The sequence below is a fragment of the Beta vulgaris genome, chromosome 4, assembly GCF_026745355.1.
Source record: "Beta vulgaris subsp. vulgaris cultivar EL10 chromosome 4, EL10.2, whole genome shotgun sequence".
Taxonomy (NCBI): Eukaryota; Viridiplantae; Streptophyta; class Magnoliopsida; order Caryophyllales; family Amaranthaceae; genus Beta; species Beta vulgaris.
The window spans coordinates 62,875,879-62,898,369 of NC_079205.1; the positions used below are offsets into that span (position 1 = coordinate 62,875,879).

The 22,491-nt window shown below is 34.9% G+C and overlaps 2 protein-coding genes and 1 long non-coding RNA gene across 4 annotated transcripts; all 3 read right to left on the minus strand.

The window, feature by feature from the left end:
* Positions 1-6,014: 6,014 nt before the first annotated feature.
* LOC104890050 (ubiquitin-conjugating enzyme E2 20) lies at positions 6,015-8,031 on the minus strand. The gene is made up of 6 exons (XM_010675408.4): positions 7,484-8,031; positions 7,202-7,229; positions 6,863-7,090; positions 6,683-6,746; positions 6,500-6,559; positions 6,015-6,284 (listed from the first exon to the last, which is right to left on the minus strand). Exons 1-6 carry the CDS (start codon positions 7,600-7,602, stop codon positions 6,238-6,240), a joined length of 546 nt encoding a protein of 181 aa, XP_010673710.1. The 5' UTR covers positions 7,603-8,031; the 3' UTR covers positions 6,015-6,237.
* A 1,954-nt stretch (positions 8,032-9,985) lies between these two features.
* On the minus strand, positions 9,986-15,070 carry LOC104890049 (hexokinase-3). The gene is made up of 9 exons (XM_010675406.3): positions 14,539-15,070; positions 12,766-12,916; positions 12,492-12,677; positions 12,091-12,165; positions 11,595-11,750; positions 11,410-11,508; positions 11,168-11,295; positions 10,744-10,825; positions 9,986-10,648 (listed from the first exon to the last, which is right to left on the minus strand). Exons 1-9 carry the CDS (start codon positions 14,808-14,810, stop codon positions 10,268-10,270), a joined length of 1,530 nt encoding a protein of 509 aa, XP_010673708.1. The 5' UTR covers positions 14,811-15,070; the 3' UTR covers positions 9,986-10,267.
* A 4,036-nt stretch (positions 15,071-19,106) lies between these two features.
* On the minus strand, positions 19,107-21,355 carry LOC104890048 (uncharacterized). 2 transcript variants are annotated; one of them, XR_007273742.2, is made up of 4 exons: positions 21,054-21,355; positions 20,880-20,981; positions 19,535-19,684; positions 19,107-19,447 (listed from the first exon to the last, which is right to left on the minus strand). It is a non-coding gene; the product is annotated as an uncharacterized LOC104890048 (long non-coding RNA). The 2 variants fall into 2 exon arrangements; XR_008969204.1 differs by having other exon boundaries at positions 20,880-21,352.
* Positions 21,356-22,491: the final 1,136 nt, after the last annotated feature.

Genomic DNA, 22,491 nt, shown 5'->3' on the forward strand with positions numbered 1-22,491 from the left:
ACTTGTTCTATAAAAGGCAAAGGTTGGTAAGAATTTATTTCTCATTCTCTTCTTTCAGCTTTTCTGCTCTGATAATCTTTCTCTGTCTGTGGTCTCATCTTTCTGTTTTTTCGTTAGTAATTAATATGGCCAAATCTCCCTCTTTTAAAGAAGTAGTTCTAACAAACACTATATCCCACTCTCAAGATGGTCCTGCTGACAATGCAGTTCCTGCTGTTCATGTTTATGATTCGTATTGCCCCTCCCCTCCTCCCATTCATGACCCCCCTCCTCCCCCCACTTTTCCTGCTCCTATTGTTCTAGATGATCTTCCTCAAGTTAAACTTGATATTGAGGCTTTATCTAAGAGTTGTTTGTTTGCAAAATGTTGTCAGCCCCTCGATGTTAAACCATTCGTGCCCGTACTAAGGCCGATTGGAAGTTCCTTCATGGTGAGGTGGAATACTTGGAAATGGGTAATAATTGGCTGTTACTTAAGTTTTCTAATCCTGCTGATGCCTCCCTAGTGTGGAGTGAGAGACCCTGGCATGTCCAGGGTGACTCTTTTGTCCTCCAACCTTGGAAGGCCTTTTTGACCCTTACCTGGAAGAAATTAAGTGGGTTGACCTTGTGGGTTCGTATCCCTCGTCTCCCCACTGAGCTGCTTAATTTGATTCTGTTTGCTAATCTTCTTGCTGCTAATGATATAGGAGCTTTAATTAAGCTTGATCAAAGTTCTCTTTTGAGGAACAAGATCAGGTTTGCTAGAGCTTGTGTTCGGGTCAATATTCAAGGTCCTTGCTGATTTGCGAAGTTTATCGTGTGGGTGATTGGTTCATGGTTACATTATTTGGTATAGGATTTCTCTACTGGTGTTCTTTTGTGGTGAGTGCTCTCATGTCATGATGCTTGTCCCCTTCTTAATCTCCCTAAAAAGAGATATGGTGCAATTGCTTAAAACCCGAAACAGAAAGATTTTAATATTCTATGGCTAAGGCTACTGGGCAAGAAGTTCATGAAACCACTGCTGAGCAAGCACAAGTGGTTCATGCCCAATCTAAACATTTTAAAAAACACTCTTCTGCCCCTAAATTAGTCCCTTCTCCTGCTGCTCTTTCTCATGGTAGTACAGGTATTTTAGCTACTCCAAAGCCCCCTGGTGTTGTGATTCATAGCCCTGCTGGTACTCATCCTCGGAAAGATTATGGTAAGCTTCCCCCTCCTCCTGTGCATGGCAAGGGGAAAGGTAAGATGTTAGTTATGCATCCAGTTGTTTCGGATGACTCCTCTGATGATGAGGCTACTATCATAGCTCCTCTTATTCCTCTTCATTTTCCTAAGCATCCTGGGTATGGGATCGAGCATGCTGGTGATTCAGTCACCCCCTTGTGCTCTGCTGTCCCTGAGAAGGTTCCTAACCCTTCTGATTCTTTGAGTGAGGCTCAGGGCATTAGTCCCCTTGCTTTCGCTGTCCACTGTTTACAGGATATTCATGCTGATGAGAACAATGATACTACGCTTTTGGTTGAGAATGGTAACTCTGGTAGTTTGGGTGAGTTTAACTCACTGGCTGAGCATTCCTTTCACTCTCTTCACTCTGACAGTTCGATAGTTCGTCCATTTGAGCACTTGGGGGTTGATCCTGCCTTCCCAGTTACTCTCTCATCCCAGTCGGGCTCAGTGAGAAGGAGAGATGAGATATGGAAGCTGATGATGCCTCTTCTGCCCTGAAGAGGAAGAGAAACTAACCTGGTTTGAGCATCCCTTTTTGCCAACATGATCGTGTGCTGATCTCTTATTATATGTCGATTGCTGCATGGAATATTCGTGGTGTTGCAAGGAAGAATGCTTTATTAGAAGTTAAAGATTTTTGCCAAAGTTGTAATATAAAAATTATGATGTTATGTGAAGTTAAATCCCAGTCCCCTCCTTCTAGTTTATCTGCGCTTGAAGTAGGATTTGAGTTTCATGATTTCATCCCCACTATTGGTTTATCAGGGGATTTTGGTTTTTTGGAAATCATGTAACTCAAACCTTTTAGTTTGTCTGTAATATAAAGCTAGTAGGTTCCTTGCTTGTTCTATCTCTCTGCTTAATGTCAATTTCTCCTTTACTGCAATATTTCTTTATGCTCCTGCTAGACATGAATTCAAACAAGAATTTTGGTTGGAGTTGATTTCTTACATCAATTCGTTAAATACTCCTTTCATTCTAATTGGCGATTTTAATGAAATTGGGTCGGAACAGGACAAATTGGGGGGAGCTGTTTTTAATAGCTCTCGGCTTTTTCGAATGACTGATTTTTTTTCCCAAGTTGAATGTGTTGATATCCCTTTCTTGGTGACACGTTTTACTTGGAGAAAAAAGAAAAGTGGGGAGAATAATATTTTTGAGAGGCTAGATAAAGCTATTGCTTCTATATCATGGTTATCCCAATTCCCGCAAGCAAAAGTTGTTCACCACCCTTTTACTTCTTCTGATCACTGTGTAGTTTCACTTGATTATTCCCTTGTAAACCTCTCAAAGCCCCGCCTTTCGATTTGAGAAGATGTGGTGTGCTCGTAAAGATTATGACACTCTTATTAAAAAAACTTGGTGTACACATTTTGTAGGATCCTATATGTTTTGTCTTGTTCAAAAATGCAAAATGTTAAAACTCAAATCCAAAGTTTGGAATCAATCCCAATTTGGCAATATTTTTCGTCAACTCCGAAAAGTTGATCAGACTCTCTTGCAAGTCCAATCGTCCCTATTACATAACCAGAATGATAAATTATTACAGGAAAAGCAAGAGCGGTTCCTGCTTAAACGTCAAAAACTTCTTTCTTTTTCTCATGAGTACTGGAAACAAAAAAGTAAAACGCTGTATTTGACTCAAGGCGACCATAACAAGTTATTACCATGCCATGCCTCTATTAGCGAAGTCGGAACCAAATAAAGAGTTTTTTCTATTGATAATCAGCGCATCACCTTTCCTATTGAAATTTCGGATACCATCTCTAAAGAATTTCAGGCCCGTTTTGTATCTAACCCTGACTGTGGGTTCGATCCAAGGGTGGATTTTGAGACTATTTTTCCTGTCATATCCCCTGAGGATAATGATTTTTTGACTAGTGACGTGTCTAGTGATGAAATTAAACGAGCTACTTTTGATTTAGCTCCGGATAAGTCTCCGGGACCGGATGGGTTCCCCCCTTACTTTTTCCAAAAATACTGGGTACTTGTAGGTAATTCTGTTATTCGAGCTGTTAAAGCTTTCTTCCATTCAGGTCGTCTTTTGAAAGAAGTGAATCACACTTTTCTAGCTTTGATCCCCAAAGTTGACAACCCCTCGACAGCGAACCATTTTCGCCCTATTAGTCTGTGTTCCACCATCTATAAGATCATCTCTAAAATCCTGACGAGTAGGCTTAAGATAGTCATGGGTAAGCTGATCCACCCCCTTCAGGGTGCTTTTGTCCCTGATCGGTTAATCCAAGACAATATTTTGCTAGCATGAGGTTTTTCTTCATTCTTTAACAAGAAAGGGGGCTCATCTGGTTGGATAGCTATCAAGCTAGATATGGAAAAGGCTATGACCGTTGGAATGGCCTTTATTTTTGAGATGCTTCCCAGTTAGGTTTTAATGCTCGATGGATTAGTTGGATACGAGAATGATCACAACTACTCTTTTTCGGTTAGTCAATGGTATCCCTGGTTCTCTTTTTCTCCTTCTCGAGGAATTCGCCAAGGAGACCCTCTTTCGCCGTTTCTTTTTATTCTGTGTGCAGAGCTCCTTGCCCGTAACTTAGCTGCTGCTAGTCTGAACCGCGAAAAACTAATTGGGGTTTCGGTAGGTCATTCTAGAGTGCGTATCCCATTTCTGACTTTCGCGGATGACACTATGATTTTTGCTAAAGCTTCGGATGCCAGTTGCATTGCATTCGTCAAATTTTAGATAAGTATTGCTCCCTCTCGGGCAACTTGTTAACTATCACAAGTCTTCTTTCCAAGTTACTCTAATATTCAGAAGCTTCTAAGGCTAATTTTGCTTCTATTCTGGGCATGGTTGAAACTCATGCTGTGGGACTACTTAGGTTGTCCCATCATCACTTCTCGTGTGAATAAGGAAACTTTTAGTAAGGTGGCTTCCAGAGTCACAAATCAGCTACCTAAGTGGAAAGCAAATTCGCTTTCTCAAGCTGGACGTCTCGTCTTAATCCAATCTAATTTGGCAACAAAAGCCAATTATCAGATGCAAAGCTTCCTGCTTCCAAAGCCCATCCTTTCTTCTCTTGATAAGACTTACAGAAACTTCTTCTGGAATAAGGAGGCTTCTAATTCTTCTGCAAATCTAATAGGTTGGGATAGAATCTGCCAACCGAAATGCTTTGGTGGTTTGGGGCTTAGGAAAGCTGAAGTTAATAATATAGCTATGCAATTTAAATTGCTCTGGAAAATTCTTATGGATTCTTCTAGTCTTTGGACTAAACTAGTGAAACAAAAATATCTTAAAAATGACACTCTTTTTTCGCATAAAGTTTCCGGTGGTGCGTCTTGGCAATGGAAAAACCTTATGCGACTCAGAGACCAATTTTGCCAAGGTCTTCGGTGGCAACTTGGGGATGGGTCCCACATAAGGTTTTGGCATGACAACTGGCTCTTCCAGCGACCTCTTTCTTCCTTTATAGCCCCACCCGAGGACTCTTCTTCTGCTCCGATTTGTCAGTTTTTTTTACCTAATCGAACTTGGGATAGGCCCAAATTGATGGCTTTGCTCCCCCCTCACTTAGTTGACCATATTTGTTCATGTTTTATCCCTATGTATCCCCAAAAGGACACACTGTATTGGGGATTAACAGCGTCTGGCGATTTCTCTGTTAAATCTGGTGCTCTCTTGGCTCAGGGTCTTGCTTCTCCCGCCCTGCCCAAGGTCTCATATGACTGGATTTGGAAGCTTTCGGTTACTCCGAAAATAAAAAATTTTTTGTGGAAGGCTTGCAATGATGGTCTTCCTTCTAAGGCCCGGTTGGAACGGAGTCATATTTTCCTCCCTCAAGAGTGTCCCTTTTGTAATTACCACTCCGAGACTATTAACCATTTGTGCTTTCAATGCCCCTTTGCCTTGGATGTCTTTGGAATTCTTCATCAACACCATGATTGGCCGTTATTCCCTGATGTCTCCTCTTCTTTGCATCTTCCGTTTGCCGCAGTTATAAATCAATTATTCTCCTCTCTCTCTGCTGACGCTTTTAATCTTTGTGCTATTGCTTGGTGGTTTGTGTGGTTTTTTCGTAACCAATTAATTTTTAGGGACTCTGCTTCCTCAGCAATCTCTGCAGCGACTATCATTAGCAAGTTTGCCCTTAACTGGATGAAGGTTGATGCCTCCCTCCCGCTCTTCCTGCCTTCTTCTGCTCGGCTGGCCCCAGACAGCAGCTGCGGCGCCGCCATGGTGCTGCTCTCTGTTGGGCTCCGCTCCGGAGGGTTTCATAAGATCAATTTCGATGGTCTAAGTTGCAAGATGGTCATGCTTCCTGTGGGTTTGTGGTCCGTAATGCTAGTGGGGTTGCTGTTCTTACTGGTGCTTTAGCTCTTGGAAGGTCTACCTCTATTCTTCAAGCGGAAGCTCGGGGCTTAGAGAAGGTGTGCGCGCTGCGCTTGCCTTTGGTGTGTCCAAGGTTGTCATTGAAGGTGATAATTTATCTGTCATTAATTCCATCAAGAAGGCTTGGAGCATTCCTTGGGAATAGCGAATATTATTGGGGATGTTGTTCGAGACCTGGATCTCTTTTCTACTTTCCAAATTGTGCATATTTTCAGAGAAGCTAATCGTGCGGCCGACTTCATGGCTAGTAAGGGGCACCAGTGCCCGTTTCTCTTCCTCTCCTCCCCCCTTATGATTTGGATTTTCCTTATCACCGCAAGGATGTTTTAGGCTGGCCCCGACTAATGGGGTTTGCCTAAGTTTTCTTTTCCTTATCAAAAAAAAAAAAAAAAAAATCTAGCAAAAAGAGGTTTATCATTCCTCACAGAAGTATAGTGCAAAGATGAAGAGAAGAAAAAACTGGTGACACAAATATTATTGAGTAGTAAAAAAATATGTGATATTCCATGCAAGGACAAATCTTTATCACTTGTGCAACAACAAATGATTGGCACAATGATTGATACAGAAAGAATTATGTCTTTTCAATTCAACAATTCATCAATTCTTCAATTGTGCTCCCAAATAAACCACCCAACCTTATCATCAATCTAACAACAACATCTAACACTCTAAGCTGTTGATGACTTGTAAAGCTTTTCCACCATTTTTCTATACTCTGCATACCAACAAAATTTCCAAATCAAAAAAGAGTCAATAATAAGACAATAACCCAATATGTTTATATACTTTCTCCGTAACATAATAAGTTCATAACTGTAACAAATGGGTATTGTTCATAAGGTATAAAATATTCATGTGTTGCGGTTATTAGGTTACGGAGGAAGTACTAATGTGAACAATAACAAAAATCAACTACCCAAATCCACCAACCTTCTTGATTGCTCCAAAGTGATGCTGCTTGTGTGTTTAATGGTGAGCTGGTATTAGGCTCTACATTTATAACCCCATAAATAGAAATAAGTCATCACTAAAGTCAAATAAAATAAATTTCCAAAATATATTTATTTCATATATTCAAATAAATATTATAAATTTAAAAGTATATAAAATTACCTCCAAGTAGACTTTGGATTGACAACAATATGGTTCTAACATCATAAGCAGATGACCATTTATCCTACATAATTACAAATATATGAATATAATTTTCAAAATTTATTTCATAAACAACAACTAAAAACATGAAAATCAGAAGAAAAAAAAAAAAAAAAAAACCCAAAAAAAAAAAATTACCTGAAGAATATCCAAGCAGATGTTACCAAAAACATCCACATTTGGGTGAAAACAACCAGTCTCAAACTTAACTTTAGGAGGTTTAAATGGATAATCAGCAGGAAAATTAAGAACAAGTTTATATTCTGTGCCTTCAAAAACTGTTTCTTTACTTCCTTGAATTGTTCCTTTCCAATTGAATATATTGTCTTCTTCAGGAAAAGCTGAAATTCCTGGATCACCACCCATCTAATTCACACCCAAGAAAAAAAAATTAAAAAAATTCAGATATAATTTTTTTTAATTAGCAAAAGAAATTCTTGTAAAGTTTATACTTAAAAGAGTTCATGATTTAATTACCATAAGAGACATTAATTCAGACTGCAACCTGTTTCAAGAACACAATCATATTAGGTCAACTTTCTCAAAATCAAAAACCCCCAAATTCACAAACCCTAATTATTCAATTGGATAATCAAAACAAATTCAAGATCAAAAAATTAAGCCAATTCAATTTATACCCAGATAAATTAAATTAATTTTAAGTAGTGGGTACTAGTCGAATCATCGATTTTCCTCATACACACCCAGTAATTCATACAATAAATTAATAAAAAATAAAATAAAATAAAAAGAAATAACCTTTTAAGAACAGATTGAGTATCAACAGTCTTCACCGGAGCAACATTTTGCTTCGCCGGAAGAACCGCCGTAGTTGTCGCCGGAGTATTGTCTGAGTATCCGCTGTTCATAGTTGCCATAAAACCGAAGCAAAAAAGAGGAGAGAGAAAATAGTTGGGAATTTTAATATGAAATGAAATCTCTTTCTTTCTTCTTCTTCTTCCTTTCGTAGAGAGAGAAAGAGAGGAGAGAGAGAGATGAGTTGAAGTTTGTGAAGGGGGGATGAATTTGATTTAAACACTATGAATTGTGAGATTATAAAAAAGAAGAAAAAAAGTTCGAAATGTTTTTTTGTTGTTTTTTTAGAACGTTAGAGTTAAGCGGCGTGATTCTACGCGTCCCTTTTACAACGGCTAGTTTTTTGTTATTTGTTTTTTGTTGTTTTGTTTTAGTTTTTCAAGTGCCAGAGAAATTAGGGAAGATAAAGTATAAACCCTTGACAATAGGGTTTAAGAAAACTGGATTTTTCTTGGTTTGTTGTAACTGTTTGAGTATTAGTAACCATAAATTTTCTTGGACCAATGTTAATTTGTTAAAATTTGATTTGTTTGCGTATATATGATTTAAAGCGAAAAAGGTCGAATTTTTTTATATATAATAAAATTGAAGGTTGATTTTGTTGCACACTTAATTTGTCAATCGGTATAAAAAGACTAATATTCAAAGTATATATACATTTTCAAATAGACTTTTCTCACAAGTTCTAAGCCCTAAATGGATTTCTTTGTGTTTTTCTTAAAGATGTGATTTGTTTGTGTACATGATGTGAATGGGAAAATGTCGATTTTATTACTTTTTTGAGAGCAAAATCGAAGGTTAGTTTTGTTTCATACTTAATTTGTTTTTCTATATAAAAGACTAATATCGAAAGGATATGTAGATGTAAAATAGACTTTTCCCACAATTTCTAAGTCCTGAGTGGATATGCAAAAGTAAATATAGCAAATTCGATATCTAGTACTATAAAAAAAATGTATGCATAGGAAACAATCATGTACCATGTAATTTATACTCCTATTCCTCTTTAATAGTTATGCTTGAGTTTTCATGGTCTTTAATTTATTAATAAGTGTGTAGCTCGGACAATGTCCCGAGTTTTTACATTGAATAATACTTTTAAGTTTTAAGCTCATATTTATTCCAGATTAGTTTAATTTGTTATATACCTTTATGTTCCAAGCTATATGTATATTTATGTGGAGTAAAGAGTGCATCTAATAATTGGTTGAGATGGTAAGATTTTTACTGTACAACGTATTGATCGCATGTTAGAATCTTCCTATACAAATTTTTGTAATACGCATTCCTTGTAAATATATGATTGCATATTAGTAAAAATTATAAAACGTAAACCTGTTAGAAAATACATATCGAAATGATCTAACAGATCCATAACGATAACATTTTGATATTTGTAGTAGTAAAAAAAAATTCAACTGAATTTTTTTTACCTTGATCATCAAAGGCAAAGTGTAGCCGTTAAAAACTTAAAATACATAGTATATAACCACTAGAGGTAACCAGGTTAAGAGCATTATTGTATAGTTTGCTTATGCTTTAAAGAATGTAATTGTGCAACTAATTTTTTGCAAATTGTTAGTTGCAATGATGATGTTCAACTATACAAGTCCATTTTCATCCTGTTTTTTTTCCTACCAGTACACATTGAAACTGGATTGGGCCTACCATTTGCCACCACAAGGCCCAGGCCCAATTCCCTAATCCTCCATCAGCCCTTCTCACCACCATCACCACAACTTCTCTATTTCCCGCACATTAAAATTTACAAAAATTATTAAAAAAGACAATCTAATTTCAATATAAAAATAAACCTAATAACTAAGTAGATTAAATTAATCTCCGAAAGAAATTAGCGGTCTCTTACAAGACAAACTCTATATTTAACCTCTTTAACATTATTTTTAGTCACCTCTCTAATTAATCAAGTAATTTTCTAAATTGATTGATTATTAAATTGTTCTTTAGTCTTATAAATTTAACAATCCCTTTTATAGTTCTAAATTCCAATACTTCCTCCGTTTCAAAATAGATATCACATTGTTATTAAACGGACTCCTAGGCAAAATTTTGTAAGCATGTTTAAGTAGTATAAAGTGAGGTAGATTAATTGTAGTGGTCCCCATGTGAAAGGAAGGAGAATAAAAAATTGTTGGGGACCACATATAAAGTGAAGTAGATTAGTGTACTTAAAACAAGTTAGTAAGGGTAAAATGGTAAAAGTATAAGGCAAAAGTTACTAAATAAGGAAAAAAAACATCGTTGCATCTATTTTGAAACACACAAAAATAGACAATGTGGCATCTATTTTGAAACGGAGGAAGTAGGACTTTTGTCGTACGCGACGACGTACAAAAGAAAATGACACATTTGGGAGATGAATTGAGGGAAGAGAAGAAAATGAGACTTGAGAAATGGAAACCTGCCCTATATGTACACAATACAAACCACCAAGAACAAATACACTAATCTTAACAAATTACACTTGTGCTACACCAATAAGAAATGGTTGGAAAGAACAAACACCCCTACTAACTGCTGCACAAGATCCCCCATATCTCAAAGCCCTTATACTACCATATAATTAATTGAATACATATGGACTGACCCCAATGAATTCTACATCTATGTACAAAAGCCTATACTTATATTATGTAAAATATATATTTATATATATGCACACATTATATGTATAAGGCAACACAACCTTTTTTAATCACCTTTTTTTTACGTATCGACAGTCTCAGGTGATGAATAAGCGGCTGCAAGCAGGGCAGCTCCGATGCCCGACCCATCTTCAGTGACCTTTAAGATTACAAAGGGGGCGATTTCCTCCCCCAATATCTCGGCCACAGCGTCATTTAAGTACTCCCTGAACATTCTGTAATTTGAATATAGGCCGCCTTCAACTGCAACAACTGTTCTCTTTAACCTATTGCTGCTGCTTGAGCCTTTGGCCCTGCTGCTAGCAACCCCACCACTCCCATCTCGGCCGATCTTTTTCAGTATCCCAACAATGCCGGCAGCTGCAAGACGGGCTGCTCGCCGGGTTACCACGTCACATACGTTCACTACAAGTTTCCGGACTTTCAAAGGCACATCACAAATCTGAGGGGGAGAGAGGAGGAATAAGTGATGTGTGAATCAAGTTTACATAATAAGGTTAAGGAACCAGTGATAATTTTAGTTAGATAAGGACATACCCCGAGAACCTCTTCCAATATTCTTGCTACTTCTTCTAGGTCAGGAGAGTCATCTTCATGCATTGTCGACATTAAAGGCGTCCTGAAATGGTATTTCCTTATGAGCAGTTAACTTCAAAAAGATAATGGGGCAGTGCAACCTATGCATCTATTAATTTCAAATCCAAATTTGCTTACAAAATAATTTTTCGCCATTAGACATAAGGCAACTAGACAATCTATAAAGTAAGAATAGCGCAAAGTTACATATTTTGGATCTTGTAAGTGACCAGAACCCATAATTTGTAATTTTGTCGTCTAAATGAAGTGATATTTTGTAATATAAAGTTGAAATGAAAAAATATACCAAAAAGAGACGAGCAAGGGGATGGGGTAACATGAAAGGCAGCATAATTGCATTAAAAGGTAACCAATAGAATAGTACCTCAAGATGAAAGCTTCACATAGGCTAGAAGAAATAGGTCCAAATACGTCAGACTCCTTGGACATCCTTAGTATGACTCTTCTTACGATCTCACCCAGGTACATTCCAGATATCATTTTCTCAAAACCCTGCAGCAAAAAATACTTCTTTTATTCAATTTTTCATTCACAATCTATACTTTTACTGAAAGAGAAAGAAAACAACTTCACAAAAGTCAGTTCCATGATTATGATGATACCAACCTGGTCGTTTGGATTAGGGCTCTCTGCATCTAACTCGATGTCGTAAGATGTTCTAGGCAAATGGGACGACCAAAAGTTACCCCACTCCATATTGACAACCTAATCATTATTAGACGAATAAATACATAAAAGTTGACAATAGTTATCATAGCAAGAGCTAGCCAAAAATGGTTGGTGATATATACCATGCCTCCTGAAGATGTAGGGAGACCTTGAGACTTAATGATCGCATCTGCCCGCTCAAAATAGCAGGCATTTGTTCCAGTCCCAATGATCACTGCAGCAACCGTGTCCTCGTCATTATAATGTCCAAGCGCCAAAGTTCCCACAGAATCATTAACCTGAACGACAATAGAAAATTTGTTATTCAATATGTGCACAAATAAGTACATTGCATGGCGGTGCATCGATACTTAGCAGACTTTACAAGAGAACAAGGAAGATATATGACTATCACCGATCACGTAGTTTGAATAATGTGCTAATGAGCATATCAAGCATGCATGGGTTTCTATTAGACTGCGACATCATCATTGAAGCATATGGTGTAAAAATTGAAGGCCTATATTCTAAGGCGAAGTATGCATGAGCTACTTGGCGAGAATCTTGACTAATAATTGACCTCATGGAACTCCAACCAACACCATAGCCAAGTATATTAGCCATAAAAGATAAGCTTACCAAGGCTGCAATATGCATATCCAGTCCCTGTCTAGACATTGCTTGGTGCAAACATTCACTAACATCGCTTCCTACCTGAGAGATAACAAGCAATTAGAAAAAAGTATCATAACTTGAACATTGATAAACCAAAAACGAAGGACTAAAAAGGAAATATATCCAATTTTAAGAAATTACCAAGAAGAAAAAATACAGTATGGACTTTTCACGTATCTAAATGCTTATCGGGGCAGCGAGCAATAAGTTTCTTAAAATAAATAAATTTAAAATATAGTATTTCGCTTAACATAATTCAGTAAGGCAAGCTAAGCATAGCATGACGAGTAACCAGAACTACATAAATCCATCAATCTCAACTATCAAAGAAATTGGCTAAGTTAATTGCATGATAGCAAACTGACCATGTCACGAATGGAAAACCCTTTTGTCCATTTCATCAAGATTCCGGAAGAAACTGATATTTGCTTTACAGGAAAAGAAAAGGTAAAACCAAGTTTCCTTCTTGAGACAGGAGAAAGATCTGAACTTTTGTCATTCTCTTGACCATAAAAGTCCTTTAGTGATGTCGCGATGAAATCAAACAGATCCTGCAATGACAACAATCCAATTTTCTGTAAACGGCTGAATTCCAAACAACAAACAATATATAACACTACAAGCCAGAAAGTGAGCAACCTCACTGGTGCTAGTCATTAAATGTTCGGGAATGGGCTTCCTTTCAACATCATGTCTAACGATGCCGGATCTTCTTCCTCCTAGCTGAACCCGCAAGACCCTAAAATTAGTACCTCCAAGATCTAGTGCATAATATATTCCCTTCTCACTCCTAAAGAAAAAATGCTAGTAATCAATTGAGTGTATAAGAGACAGAAACAAAAAGACAATTACAGGCTTTCACTTTTTGGCCAAGTTATATGCAACCAGTAATCAACATTGTTAAAAAAAGCTACAAGGTCCACAACCAATAACCTTCAAGAAGCTACCACATCTTATTAACAGAACAACAAGAAAGATGGGTGGGAAAACAACAGTTTCTAGTTACTCTGTATTAAGGTAATATGAATCTAAGAATGCCAATATTACCCTTTTACATTGGTGAGGTCCACATTCAATGGCAACAGGCTGTCAACTGTGACAGCTGCAGAGATAAAAACCCACACATTCAACAGAAATACTACTGCCAACCCCCCCCACAATTGATAAATAAGAAATTATACAACTAAGCACTGAAACAAAAACCAAAAAGTTTAAAACACACAAAAAACAAAAGGTAAACAAGCTTAGTAACAAATTTAGTTCCTAGGGAACCATATGATTAGTCAAATGCTCCAAACACAATGGCCAACAAATTGCAATTTGCACCAATTGTTTAGGAAGGAACCAAATGATTCATTAATTCACATCAACTATCAGCCCCATTCATGAATGAACACAACGTCGTCGACTCGTCGCCTATGTCGAGCTCAGAACAAGAGGCAATAGAACATAAATCTTCAATAGTTCAACAAAAGATATTAATGGAATCAATGACAAAGACAGTTTACAATTGGGTTTTGAAAAATCTAATATGCCACATTTCATGTCCACATACTGTAACAATAAACATTAGCAGGAAGAAGCCAGAAAATCTGCCATATGCAGCCAATACTTTTAACATTATATATCAATGGCATCAACCAAGAGGAGAAATGAACAGTAAAAACAGCAATTTTTTTACCCCTCCTTGAGCCGCAGATAATACAGTACATTATTAAGCAGAGAACAAACAGAATACATCACATTATAGAAATTTCTTTTTTCCAATTTTTTACAATTGTAGTGAAATTTCACCCAAACCCATACATCAGTAAGCATCTACATCTCTCAAGTGCAAAAATTTAACTACTTTAGAATCCAACACTCATAATGTCACATTACCAAGGTTAAATGTTCAAACAGTTACCAAAAGAAAAATATCAACATCATCAAAAAAAACAAAACTTTATACTTAAAAAATTCAAAAATTACATAGAAAGTAAGCAATGTGAATAACAAATTAAACCAAAAAATCCAAAATTTCATAATGCCATCAAAAAAACACAAACAAAACGACCATATTATTTCCAAACTCAAATTTCACAAACAAAACTTTGTAACTAAAAAAATCCAACAAAATTATATAGAAAATGGGCAATGTGAATATCAAATTAAACCAAAAACATCCAAAATTTCATAATGCCATCAAACAAAACCAAACCAAAATCACCAAATTATTTCCAAAATCAAATTTCACAAACAAAAGATTCAATCTTTCCTTAAATGATCAACATTCTCATCAATCATCAACAACAACATTAATCAGCTAATTAAACACAACCCAATAAAACAAACACATTAAATTGTGACAAAAAGTTTTATATAAGTACTTTATAATATAAGAAATGAGAAATGTATGATATATAATATTACCCATTAGGAAGTTTATCAACAAAAGTGAGCAACATTTTGAGCTTAGAACCACCTTCAGAGGCTAAACCAGCATGCATTTCAACAGCCATAGCATCAACAACTTGTTTTAATCTACTAACATGGGTCCCACAACATTCTTCTAATTCTTTCAAAACACCCACAACTCTTTGCCACTTTCGCCGACTTTTTACCCTTTTTACCACCACAGCCGCAGCAACTGCCGAAGTTACCACCGCTATACTTACCGCTAAACCAAATCCAACTTTTCCCATATTTTTTTTTTATTTAAAAAACCCTTTCTTTCTCATTTTTTTACAAAAACGATGGCGTTTGTTAACTGGGTTGATCTGAAACGCGCCGTTTTGAAGTGGGTAATTGTTGAATTTTGATGGTTTTGACGTTAACCGGTGGTTTGCCGGCGATGTATACCAACTGTTCGACGAAATGTTCCAGAAAGAGAAATAGAGGAGAGAGAAAGAGAGAGAAGAGGGGAAAAAAAAAAGGAGAGCGAAAGGGGACTTGGGTTGCACTAAGTAGTGTTGGAAAGCGAACCGATAGTTACTTATACAATTGTGAAATGACAATTTTGCCCTTGTATAATTTGAAAAAAAAAAAAAAGGTGAATTTTATTTTAGAGCTAGCTACCTAGTAGTCCTCACTACAAATTTAATACTACTATGGTCTATGAGTCTATGATGGTAGTTTAAAAGAAAAAAAAAATTTGAGCAACAGGTGATAGCCTAGGTCATGGAATCAAGTCTCATCCTATATGAGGAAAGATTTTCAATTTTTCCCTTTTCTTGCAATGAACTTCATCTTATTTTAAAAAAAATAAAAATAAAATATATTTATAATGTAATTTTTTGTAGGTAGGATGAAGAAGGTATGTCCTGAAGAGGGGGATAAAGGAAAATCAATAAGCTTGGTGAAATTTTATATATGATTTTTTGTCTGTAAGTCCGAAAGCTAGCTAAGTGTTGTATCTACGTATCTCATTTGTAATGTAGTTAGTTGAGTATTAATATGTCAAATAGGGGACAATATACTTTTTAGTCAAAAGGAGTATTTGAAAATTCATAGTAAAACTATGTCAAAAATAAAAGTGTTCAAGTTAATCTGGGATAGTATAATGTTTAAATTATGTTAGGATTCAGGAAGTACAATACACTATTTTAAAATTAATTGGGATTATCTGTCTCATATGGTGTGTCCTAAGTCACGACTAACACATCGTTAATCTTTACTACTATTTTAGAAATAGATAAGATTGGGATAAAAGATTTGGAATTGATGAAACATAATATTTCGACCGAATTTAAATGCATATGCTCACAATAAGTCAATAAATTAACTGCTTTTATATGTGCCACTAACCATAAAAGCTAGGTAATATTAAATATAAAAAAATGGTCCCTTTATTTTGTGTTTATTTTAACTCACCAACCTTTGAATTAATGTTCAATTGGCAAATATTTGATTGTAGAGGTGATCATTAGTCGGGCTGGACTCCTATCGGGCTATCCCTAAAAAAGCTATTGGTCAGATCGAGCCAAAATTCATGTAGTTTTTTAATGTCGAAATCCCGCTAATTCAAGCAAAAAATCGGGTTTCAGGTCAAAAACGAGTTGGCCGAAATTTAAACTAAAAAGGTCATTTCGACTTGCCCAAAGACCCAACAAAAATTAGATCGAGTCCAAAAACCGGCCCCAAAATACTATCCAAACCTATGAAAAATCCGTGTCGAGCTAATTTGATCCGCTCTACTTGATTGTAGATTAATATAAATTTTAAATATATTAAAAAAATCATATATAATAAAATATATCTAATTAGTTAAAAGTATGTATTGGACACTATTAAATTTAAATGGCCAAACAAAAACAAATACCCAAGTAAGTTAAAAAAATTTCCTTCTACACAAAATCTAAAAAAGTTTCTAGAATTCTTGGTGGGGGTTTTTGTGATGTTAGGTACTTTTATTATAAGTATTTAATTTGACTTTCCTTTTCTTGTTTCACAATTTTGATTAGCTATATATGTGCTTTATCAAGGACCTCAAAAGAAATAGGTTGATTTTTACAGATTTTGCCCTTGGCCATTGGAGAAGTTGGTGGGTTTTGGCTGTTGAACAAAGTGTTGGGAAATTCATTATTTTGACTCATTGATAGAGACTCTTTCTCCTATGAGAAAACTTACAAGGTAAACGTGTTTTTTTTATGGAATCCTTACTACTATTTATGGACCATTGGTCTTACTTTATTTGTATTTAAATGTTCAATTTGACCCTCTATGAGCTATGTTTAGCGTTTGTAGGCGTAGCATAGTGGGAAAAACTAAGGGATGAATGAATTAGTCAAATGTACTGTGTTCATTTATTTATTTATTTATGTATAGGTACTAATGCATGTAACAAATTGATGCTCTTTAAACAATAAGAAATTATGAACATGTTTAATTGTTTTAAATAAAACTAGTTATTAGGCTCGGGCTATGTCCCGGGTAAGAAAAAATTCCATTTATTAATATAATACTTTATGATAATGACACTAAATACAACTTAGCCTAGTGGTTAAAACTTTAGTATATGTACTTGAGATCAAACCCTATACTATGCAATTCCTTAATTTTTTTATTGTACATGGATTACATGAACTAAAACTACCTAGGGAGAGTGCCACGTGGCACAGTTTCTTATTTTCGCACGCCTTTTAATATATTTGTATAAATGTTAACTTTATATTGTTTGGAATATGTTATGGCATCTGATTCTATGATATAATTATAAATTTATAATCTAGAATATTTGATATTGTATTGTTCAAGAAGGAGTTATTATCATAGTGTTTCTTCTAGATCATTGTTTGGGTTAAATAAAATTAAAACATGTTATATGGTTACAAATAAATTTATTAGAAATAAGACCGTTTCTTTTTAAAAAAATTGTTAGAAATAATTCCATGATTGTATTCATTGATCAAAGGTGATTATATACATGATTACTTGCTATTGTTAAGGTTGATTACAAGCTACTGTTATCTCTATAATTTAGGAGTATCAATTAACTAATATATGGTTGAACTAATATCAAGGATGTCTCTTTGGTTAAAGTTGAGGTGTTGTGAACGATAGATTACGGGTTTGAATCCCATTCTCTGTCGTTGTACTTTGTACTGTATTTGTGACTTGTATGAATCAACAAAATTATATTAAGAGATATATACCAAATATAACTGATTTACAAGAATAATTACATATATTCTATTAAAACTACTAAAATACAGAGTATGTTATAAAGAAGATGATAATATTCTGAAATGCAACGAGAATAATTATAGAGTTCTTATGTAAGAAAAAATATATAAATATAATACAAACGACTGCCATAATCCAATTTTGAACACAATCTGATTTCATGTTATGATCTGTTTATCATTTTTGTTTAGACATCTTTAATCCTTTAACCCCATATGATTATGGGAAAGAAAAAGATACAATGTTCTTTGTGTAATTCTCGAAGTTAGAAAACCTCCTCTTTATTGGGTGTAGAATCACTGTGAAAGTTTCTTTCTTCTGAGAAGGAATACTTGGTGATCAGTTGAGGTTTTCTTTCTCTTATATCATTAATAAAAAGCAAACATGAATTATAAAAAAAAAAAACACAATTTTCTTTGAGCACAATAACTTTCATACTTATGGTGTATTCTTGTTTTTTTTAAGAAAAAAAATCCCCATCCACTAAGTGGTCGAAGTTTACAAATTTTGATTGTATGTGGTAATTACCCATTACTTTCACCATTATTATCTTTAATCTTTAAATAATACTCCTTCTATTTTTTATCTTTCTCACTTTCCTGTGCATATCTCTCAATTCAAATATATGAACAGAAATATCTTTCATTATATATTGGTAAAAATTATAACGATTGAATATTAATAATGTACTAATTGAGAAAAATCAAACAAGACCCACATGACTATTATTTTTTCTTATAAATTGAAAAAAATTGATAAGATTCTTTCTAAGTTTGAATAGTGTCAAGATTCTAAGTGACAACGATAAAAAAAACAAATGGTGTTCTATCTTTGTTTCACAATTTTAATTTCTTTTTTAATGTTAGGAGAATTCCACTACAAGAATCCGTGTTTTTACCGACCGTCTTAATCGGTCGGTAAAACACGAAAAACGGTAGGTAAAGAGATCACCGACCGCTAAACGGTCGCTGATATGCGGTCGCTATATTGCTGGTTGGTAATTTCAGATTACCAACTCCTTAGCGGACGGTAAATGATTACCTACCGCTTCTTGAAGATTACCGACCGTTTTGGAAGCCGTAGGTAATTACCTACTGCTTTGCGGTTGGTAAATGCAGTAGGTAATTACCTACAACGTATTTGTTGGTATATACCCACCGGTTCTTCGACAGTCGGTAATTGAAAGATAACGGTAGGTAATTACCAACTGTTTTTTTAATTTTACCTACTACTTTTGTTAAGTTAGACAACGTATTTATATGGAAGCCTACCGTTATGCGATCGGTAATTTGCGGTTGTTTTCTAAAAAAAACATATTAAAATAAACTAATTCTTCATTCCATATCAAAATAATAGGTTTGGTACAACTTATATTAAACATCATATTCTCCACAATATAGATCTTAGATCTAATAGTAGTTCCAACAACCTAAATTAAACATCATTTTTCTCAAAATATATATTATATACTAATAAAAGGCTATAAGTCTAAGTACTACAAGGAAATCCCAATCCACCACCAGGAGGATCACGTGGGTCACGTGGGTCATCATTTGGACCCAATGAGTTGCTTGTCTTGGCCTGATTGTCGTTCCTTTGAATGTGTCTCCAAGTAAATATCAACAGCTTTTGGCAAGACTCCTCCATTCTTTGCAGCCTAGTTAAAAAAATAATCAACTTTATTATTATTTTATAAGTATGAAATATCGAACTTATGAATGGTTACTAAAAGCAATATACTCACCATCCTTCTTGCATACTCGGCCTTAAAAATTGAACCTTGACAATGTCCAGGTTCCACAACACCTTCCATTCATAAACTCAGTCTTGAGAAAGCGTCCCTCATGCCTATCATACATCTAACTACGCTCTCTTCGCTTCATGATACTCAATTCTACACATCTCAATTAAAACAATATTACTAACAAACTCTAACATCAACATCGTCGTTCACTACATTAAACTTTAAGAACCATGCAATTGGTAATAAAGTAATTCTAGCTGCCTCTACCATATAGTTGAACATTGTGTCATTTGGATTTGTGCTTACACATTTAATAAGTCTGGCGCATCACAAATGTTGATGCATGTAACTCCATTAGTAATGTCATTAAGATATGTACTGTTAAGTAATCCCTCTATAGCTTTTCATTAGTAATCTCATTCAAGTATTGACAAGAACCTACTGTTGTAAACATACAAATGGTTATATGCGAGGTTATTAAAGCATAAATATTATTCCATCTCAGAGTTACACATCAAACAATGGTGTAAAGCGTAACATATAAGAATTTGTATTTAAGTTGTCACTAATAGCAAACCTGTGTTATTAGTTTGCTTTGATTTTGTTATATGCCATACTTTATCTTATGTCTGAAAAGAATATTTACAGTGACATTCTTACCTTTATTTAAGGAAAATTCTACATGGTAGCTTTTTAGTTTGCATTTTTCTATTCTCTGGCAGGGAGAAAAAAAATTTATATCAAGTGATCTTAAACTTTATGTAATTACACATAGTGCCCATATTCACTCAAATAAGATGATAAAATCATATATTCATGACAAAAGAACATAACAAAACCATGAGATTAAACATAATTCACTCAACTAAGATGAAATCCATGAAATTGCAAAGAAACTAGAATGGTGGCCAATCATATACACACAATTCAGGAGACGCAAGATGAAATCATATTCACTCAACTAAGATGACAAAATCACATATTCATGACAAAAGAACATAACAGACCATGAAAGGCCTCAGCTAAGTAAACACACTCATCCTTCAAAAGTAGTTTTCTTCAGTTCTAGTTTCGTTCACCAATTCAACACACGCAATTCATTCTAGTTTCGTTTGTCTGACTTTTTACTCAACCAGAATGAAAGCTTTTTATTACTGTACCTTCTTCATCTTCTTCAATCAGGTATATATATTTTTCCAATTTCTCAAGCTCTTGAATGATCATTATTTATATATTTATACCATTCATGTTATTTTTTATGACCAATTAACCGAAAAGTTGAGTGAATATACCAAGAAATTCATGAAATTCAAGATAGACCAAATAATAGGGAAGAAGAGAAAACCTGTTGTGGATTGGCGAAACAAACCAAGAAACGACGGTGCGCGCGCGCGGTGGTTGTGCAGTTGACCCATTGCGAGGGTGATGCGGCAGGTGCACAATAGAACTTCAGAATTGCAATTGAAATCAGAAGTAAAAAAAATCCGGCGACGACAACACTATGGAGATGAAGGAATACCTGAAACCGGCGACAACAACACTGTGGAGATGAAGGAAAACCGGCAACGATGATGGTGAAGGAGAAGGAGACGTCGGTTTCTCCAAGGGAATGTTAGGGTTATTTTTTAATTTACTGATTGCTATAGAGTAAAAAGGCCGGGAAACGTGGGTGTTAATATTTCCGAAATTACTAGTAGTAATTTACCGACGGTCGCGCGGTTGGTGATATCCGAAAATCGGTCGGTAATTACCTACGGCAAAAAACGCAGTCGGTGTTTAATTAAAACGGTAGGTAATTACCTACAAATAAATATAGCGGTCGGTGATTAATAAAAACGGTTGGTATTCAACGTCCACTTTGGAAACGGTCGTTTTTTAATAATCACCAACCGTATCATTGGACGGTCGGTAAAAGTGGTCGGTAAAAAGCCGGATTCTAGTAGTGTTCCCTTGAAAAGAGGGACGAAATTGGAGATCTTTCTTGGAATGAGTGAGGTGGAAGGAGGTCCTTAAAATCACTCGGCTAACCTTAATCCTCTCACTTATCATGACATGTAGTAGATTATTAGTGGTTGTGTTTATCAATTGTTATTTTTATTGAGAAGGTATATGTGATAAAAGTGTATCAGGGTATTATAATATTTTGGGAAGAAACGAAGTGATAGGCTATGTTTGATAAATAGAAAGATTAAAATAATCACGAGTCTTGTTTTAAAAATAAAAGCGTAAAAGGTAATGTATAATATCTTTTTTTATAAAGGAGATATTTCTCGAGAATACAAAATAATATTATTCGAGATAGTTTCATTGTATTTAATCGTACCTTGTTTTACTTATAAATATAATATCTTTTCTATACTAGACCATTAATGATAATCATTAGTGGCGGAGCCACATTAGATCAAGTGCAGTCCCTCAACCATACCTGCAAATGGAAAATCAAATATTTTTCTTGATAAATTTTGGATTTTTCAGTTTTTTTTTAAAAAAAATTGACTACTTAATCACAGTAAAATTTCTCCAAATATTTTCAATCTCGCTAAATATTACTTATGGATCTGCCACCAATAATCATAGCAACTTATGTAGAGTCAAGGTATTCACTAACAATGAAAAAAATTATAAGCAAGCTAAGGGCATTTGATATATATAATGTCAATATAAATAAAAAACAAGAGTTTTAATAGAAAGAAAAATAAAATAATTTGAAAATGAGTATTTAGATAATTTAGAAAAATATTTAAAAATAGAGGGTATTATTGTCCATTTTCCAACCCATGATTTTCCAGCTAGGCACCAGGCTTGACCAAACAAAGGCACTGATTTCTATTAATTTAGCATAAAAAAGAGTTCTTCCAATGTACCACAACTTCTTTTTTACAGAAATTGTTGAGAGGATCCAACTGGCCTTGGGCCAATTTACAAGGACAAAACCAGGAAATACAAATTATATTAAA

Excerpts from the sequence above, each read along its gene's own strand:
- LOC104890050 (XM_010675408.4), bottom strand. The coding sequence starts at position 7,602 with ATGGCAACTATGAACAGCGGATACTCAGACAATACTCCGGCGACAACT. Across the intron at positions 7,230-7,483 it reads ACTCAATCTGTTCTTAAAAG|GTTGCAGTCTGAATTAATGT; the intron begins GTTATTTCTTTT and ends TTCTTGAAACAG. Across the intron at positions 6,560-6,682 it reads AATCCAAAGTCTACTTGGAG|AGCCTAATACCAGCTCACCA; the intron begins GTAATTTTATAT and ends TTATAAATGTAG.
- LOC104890049 (XM_010675406.3), bottom strand. The coding sequence starts at position 14,810 with ATGGGAAAAGTTGGATTTGGTTTAGCGGTAAGTATAGCGGTGGTAACT. Across the intron at positions 12,166-12,491 it reads GGTTTTCCATTCGTGACATG|GTAGGAAGCGATGTTAGTGA; the intron begins GTCAGTTTGCTA and ends GTTATCTCTCAG. Across the intron at positions 10,649-10,743 it reads TATTGGAAGAGGTTCTCGGG|ATTTGTGATGTGCCTTTGAA; the intron begins GTATGTCCTTAT and ends TCTCCCCCTCAG.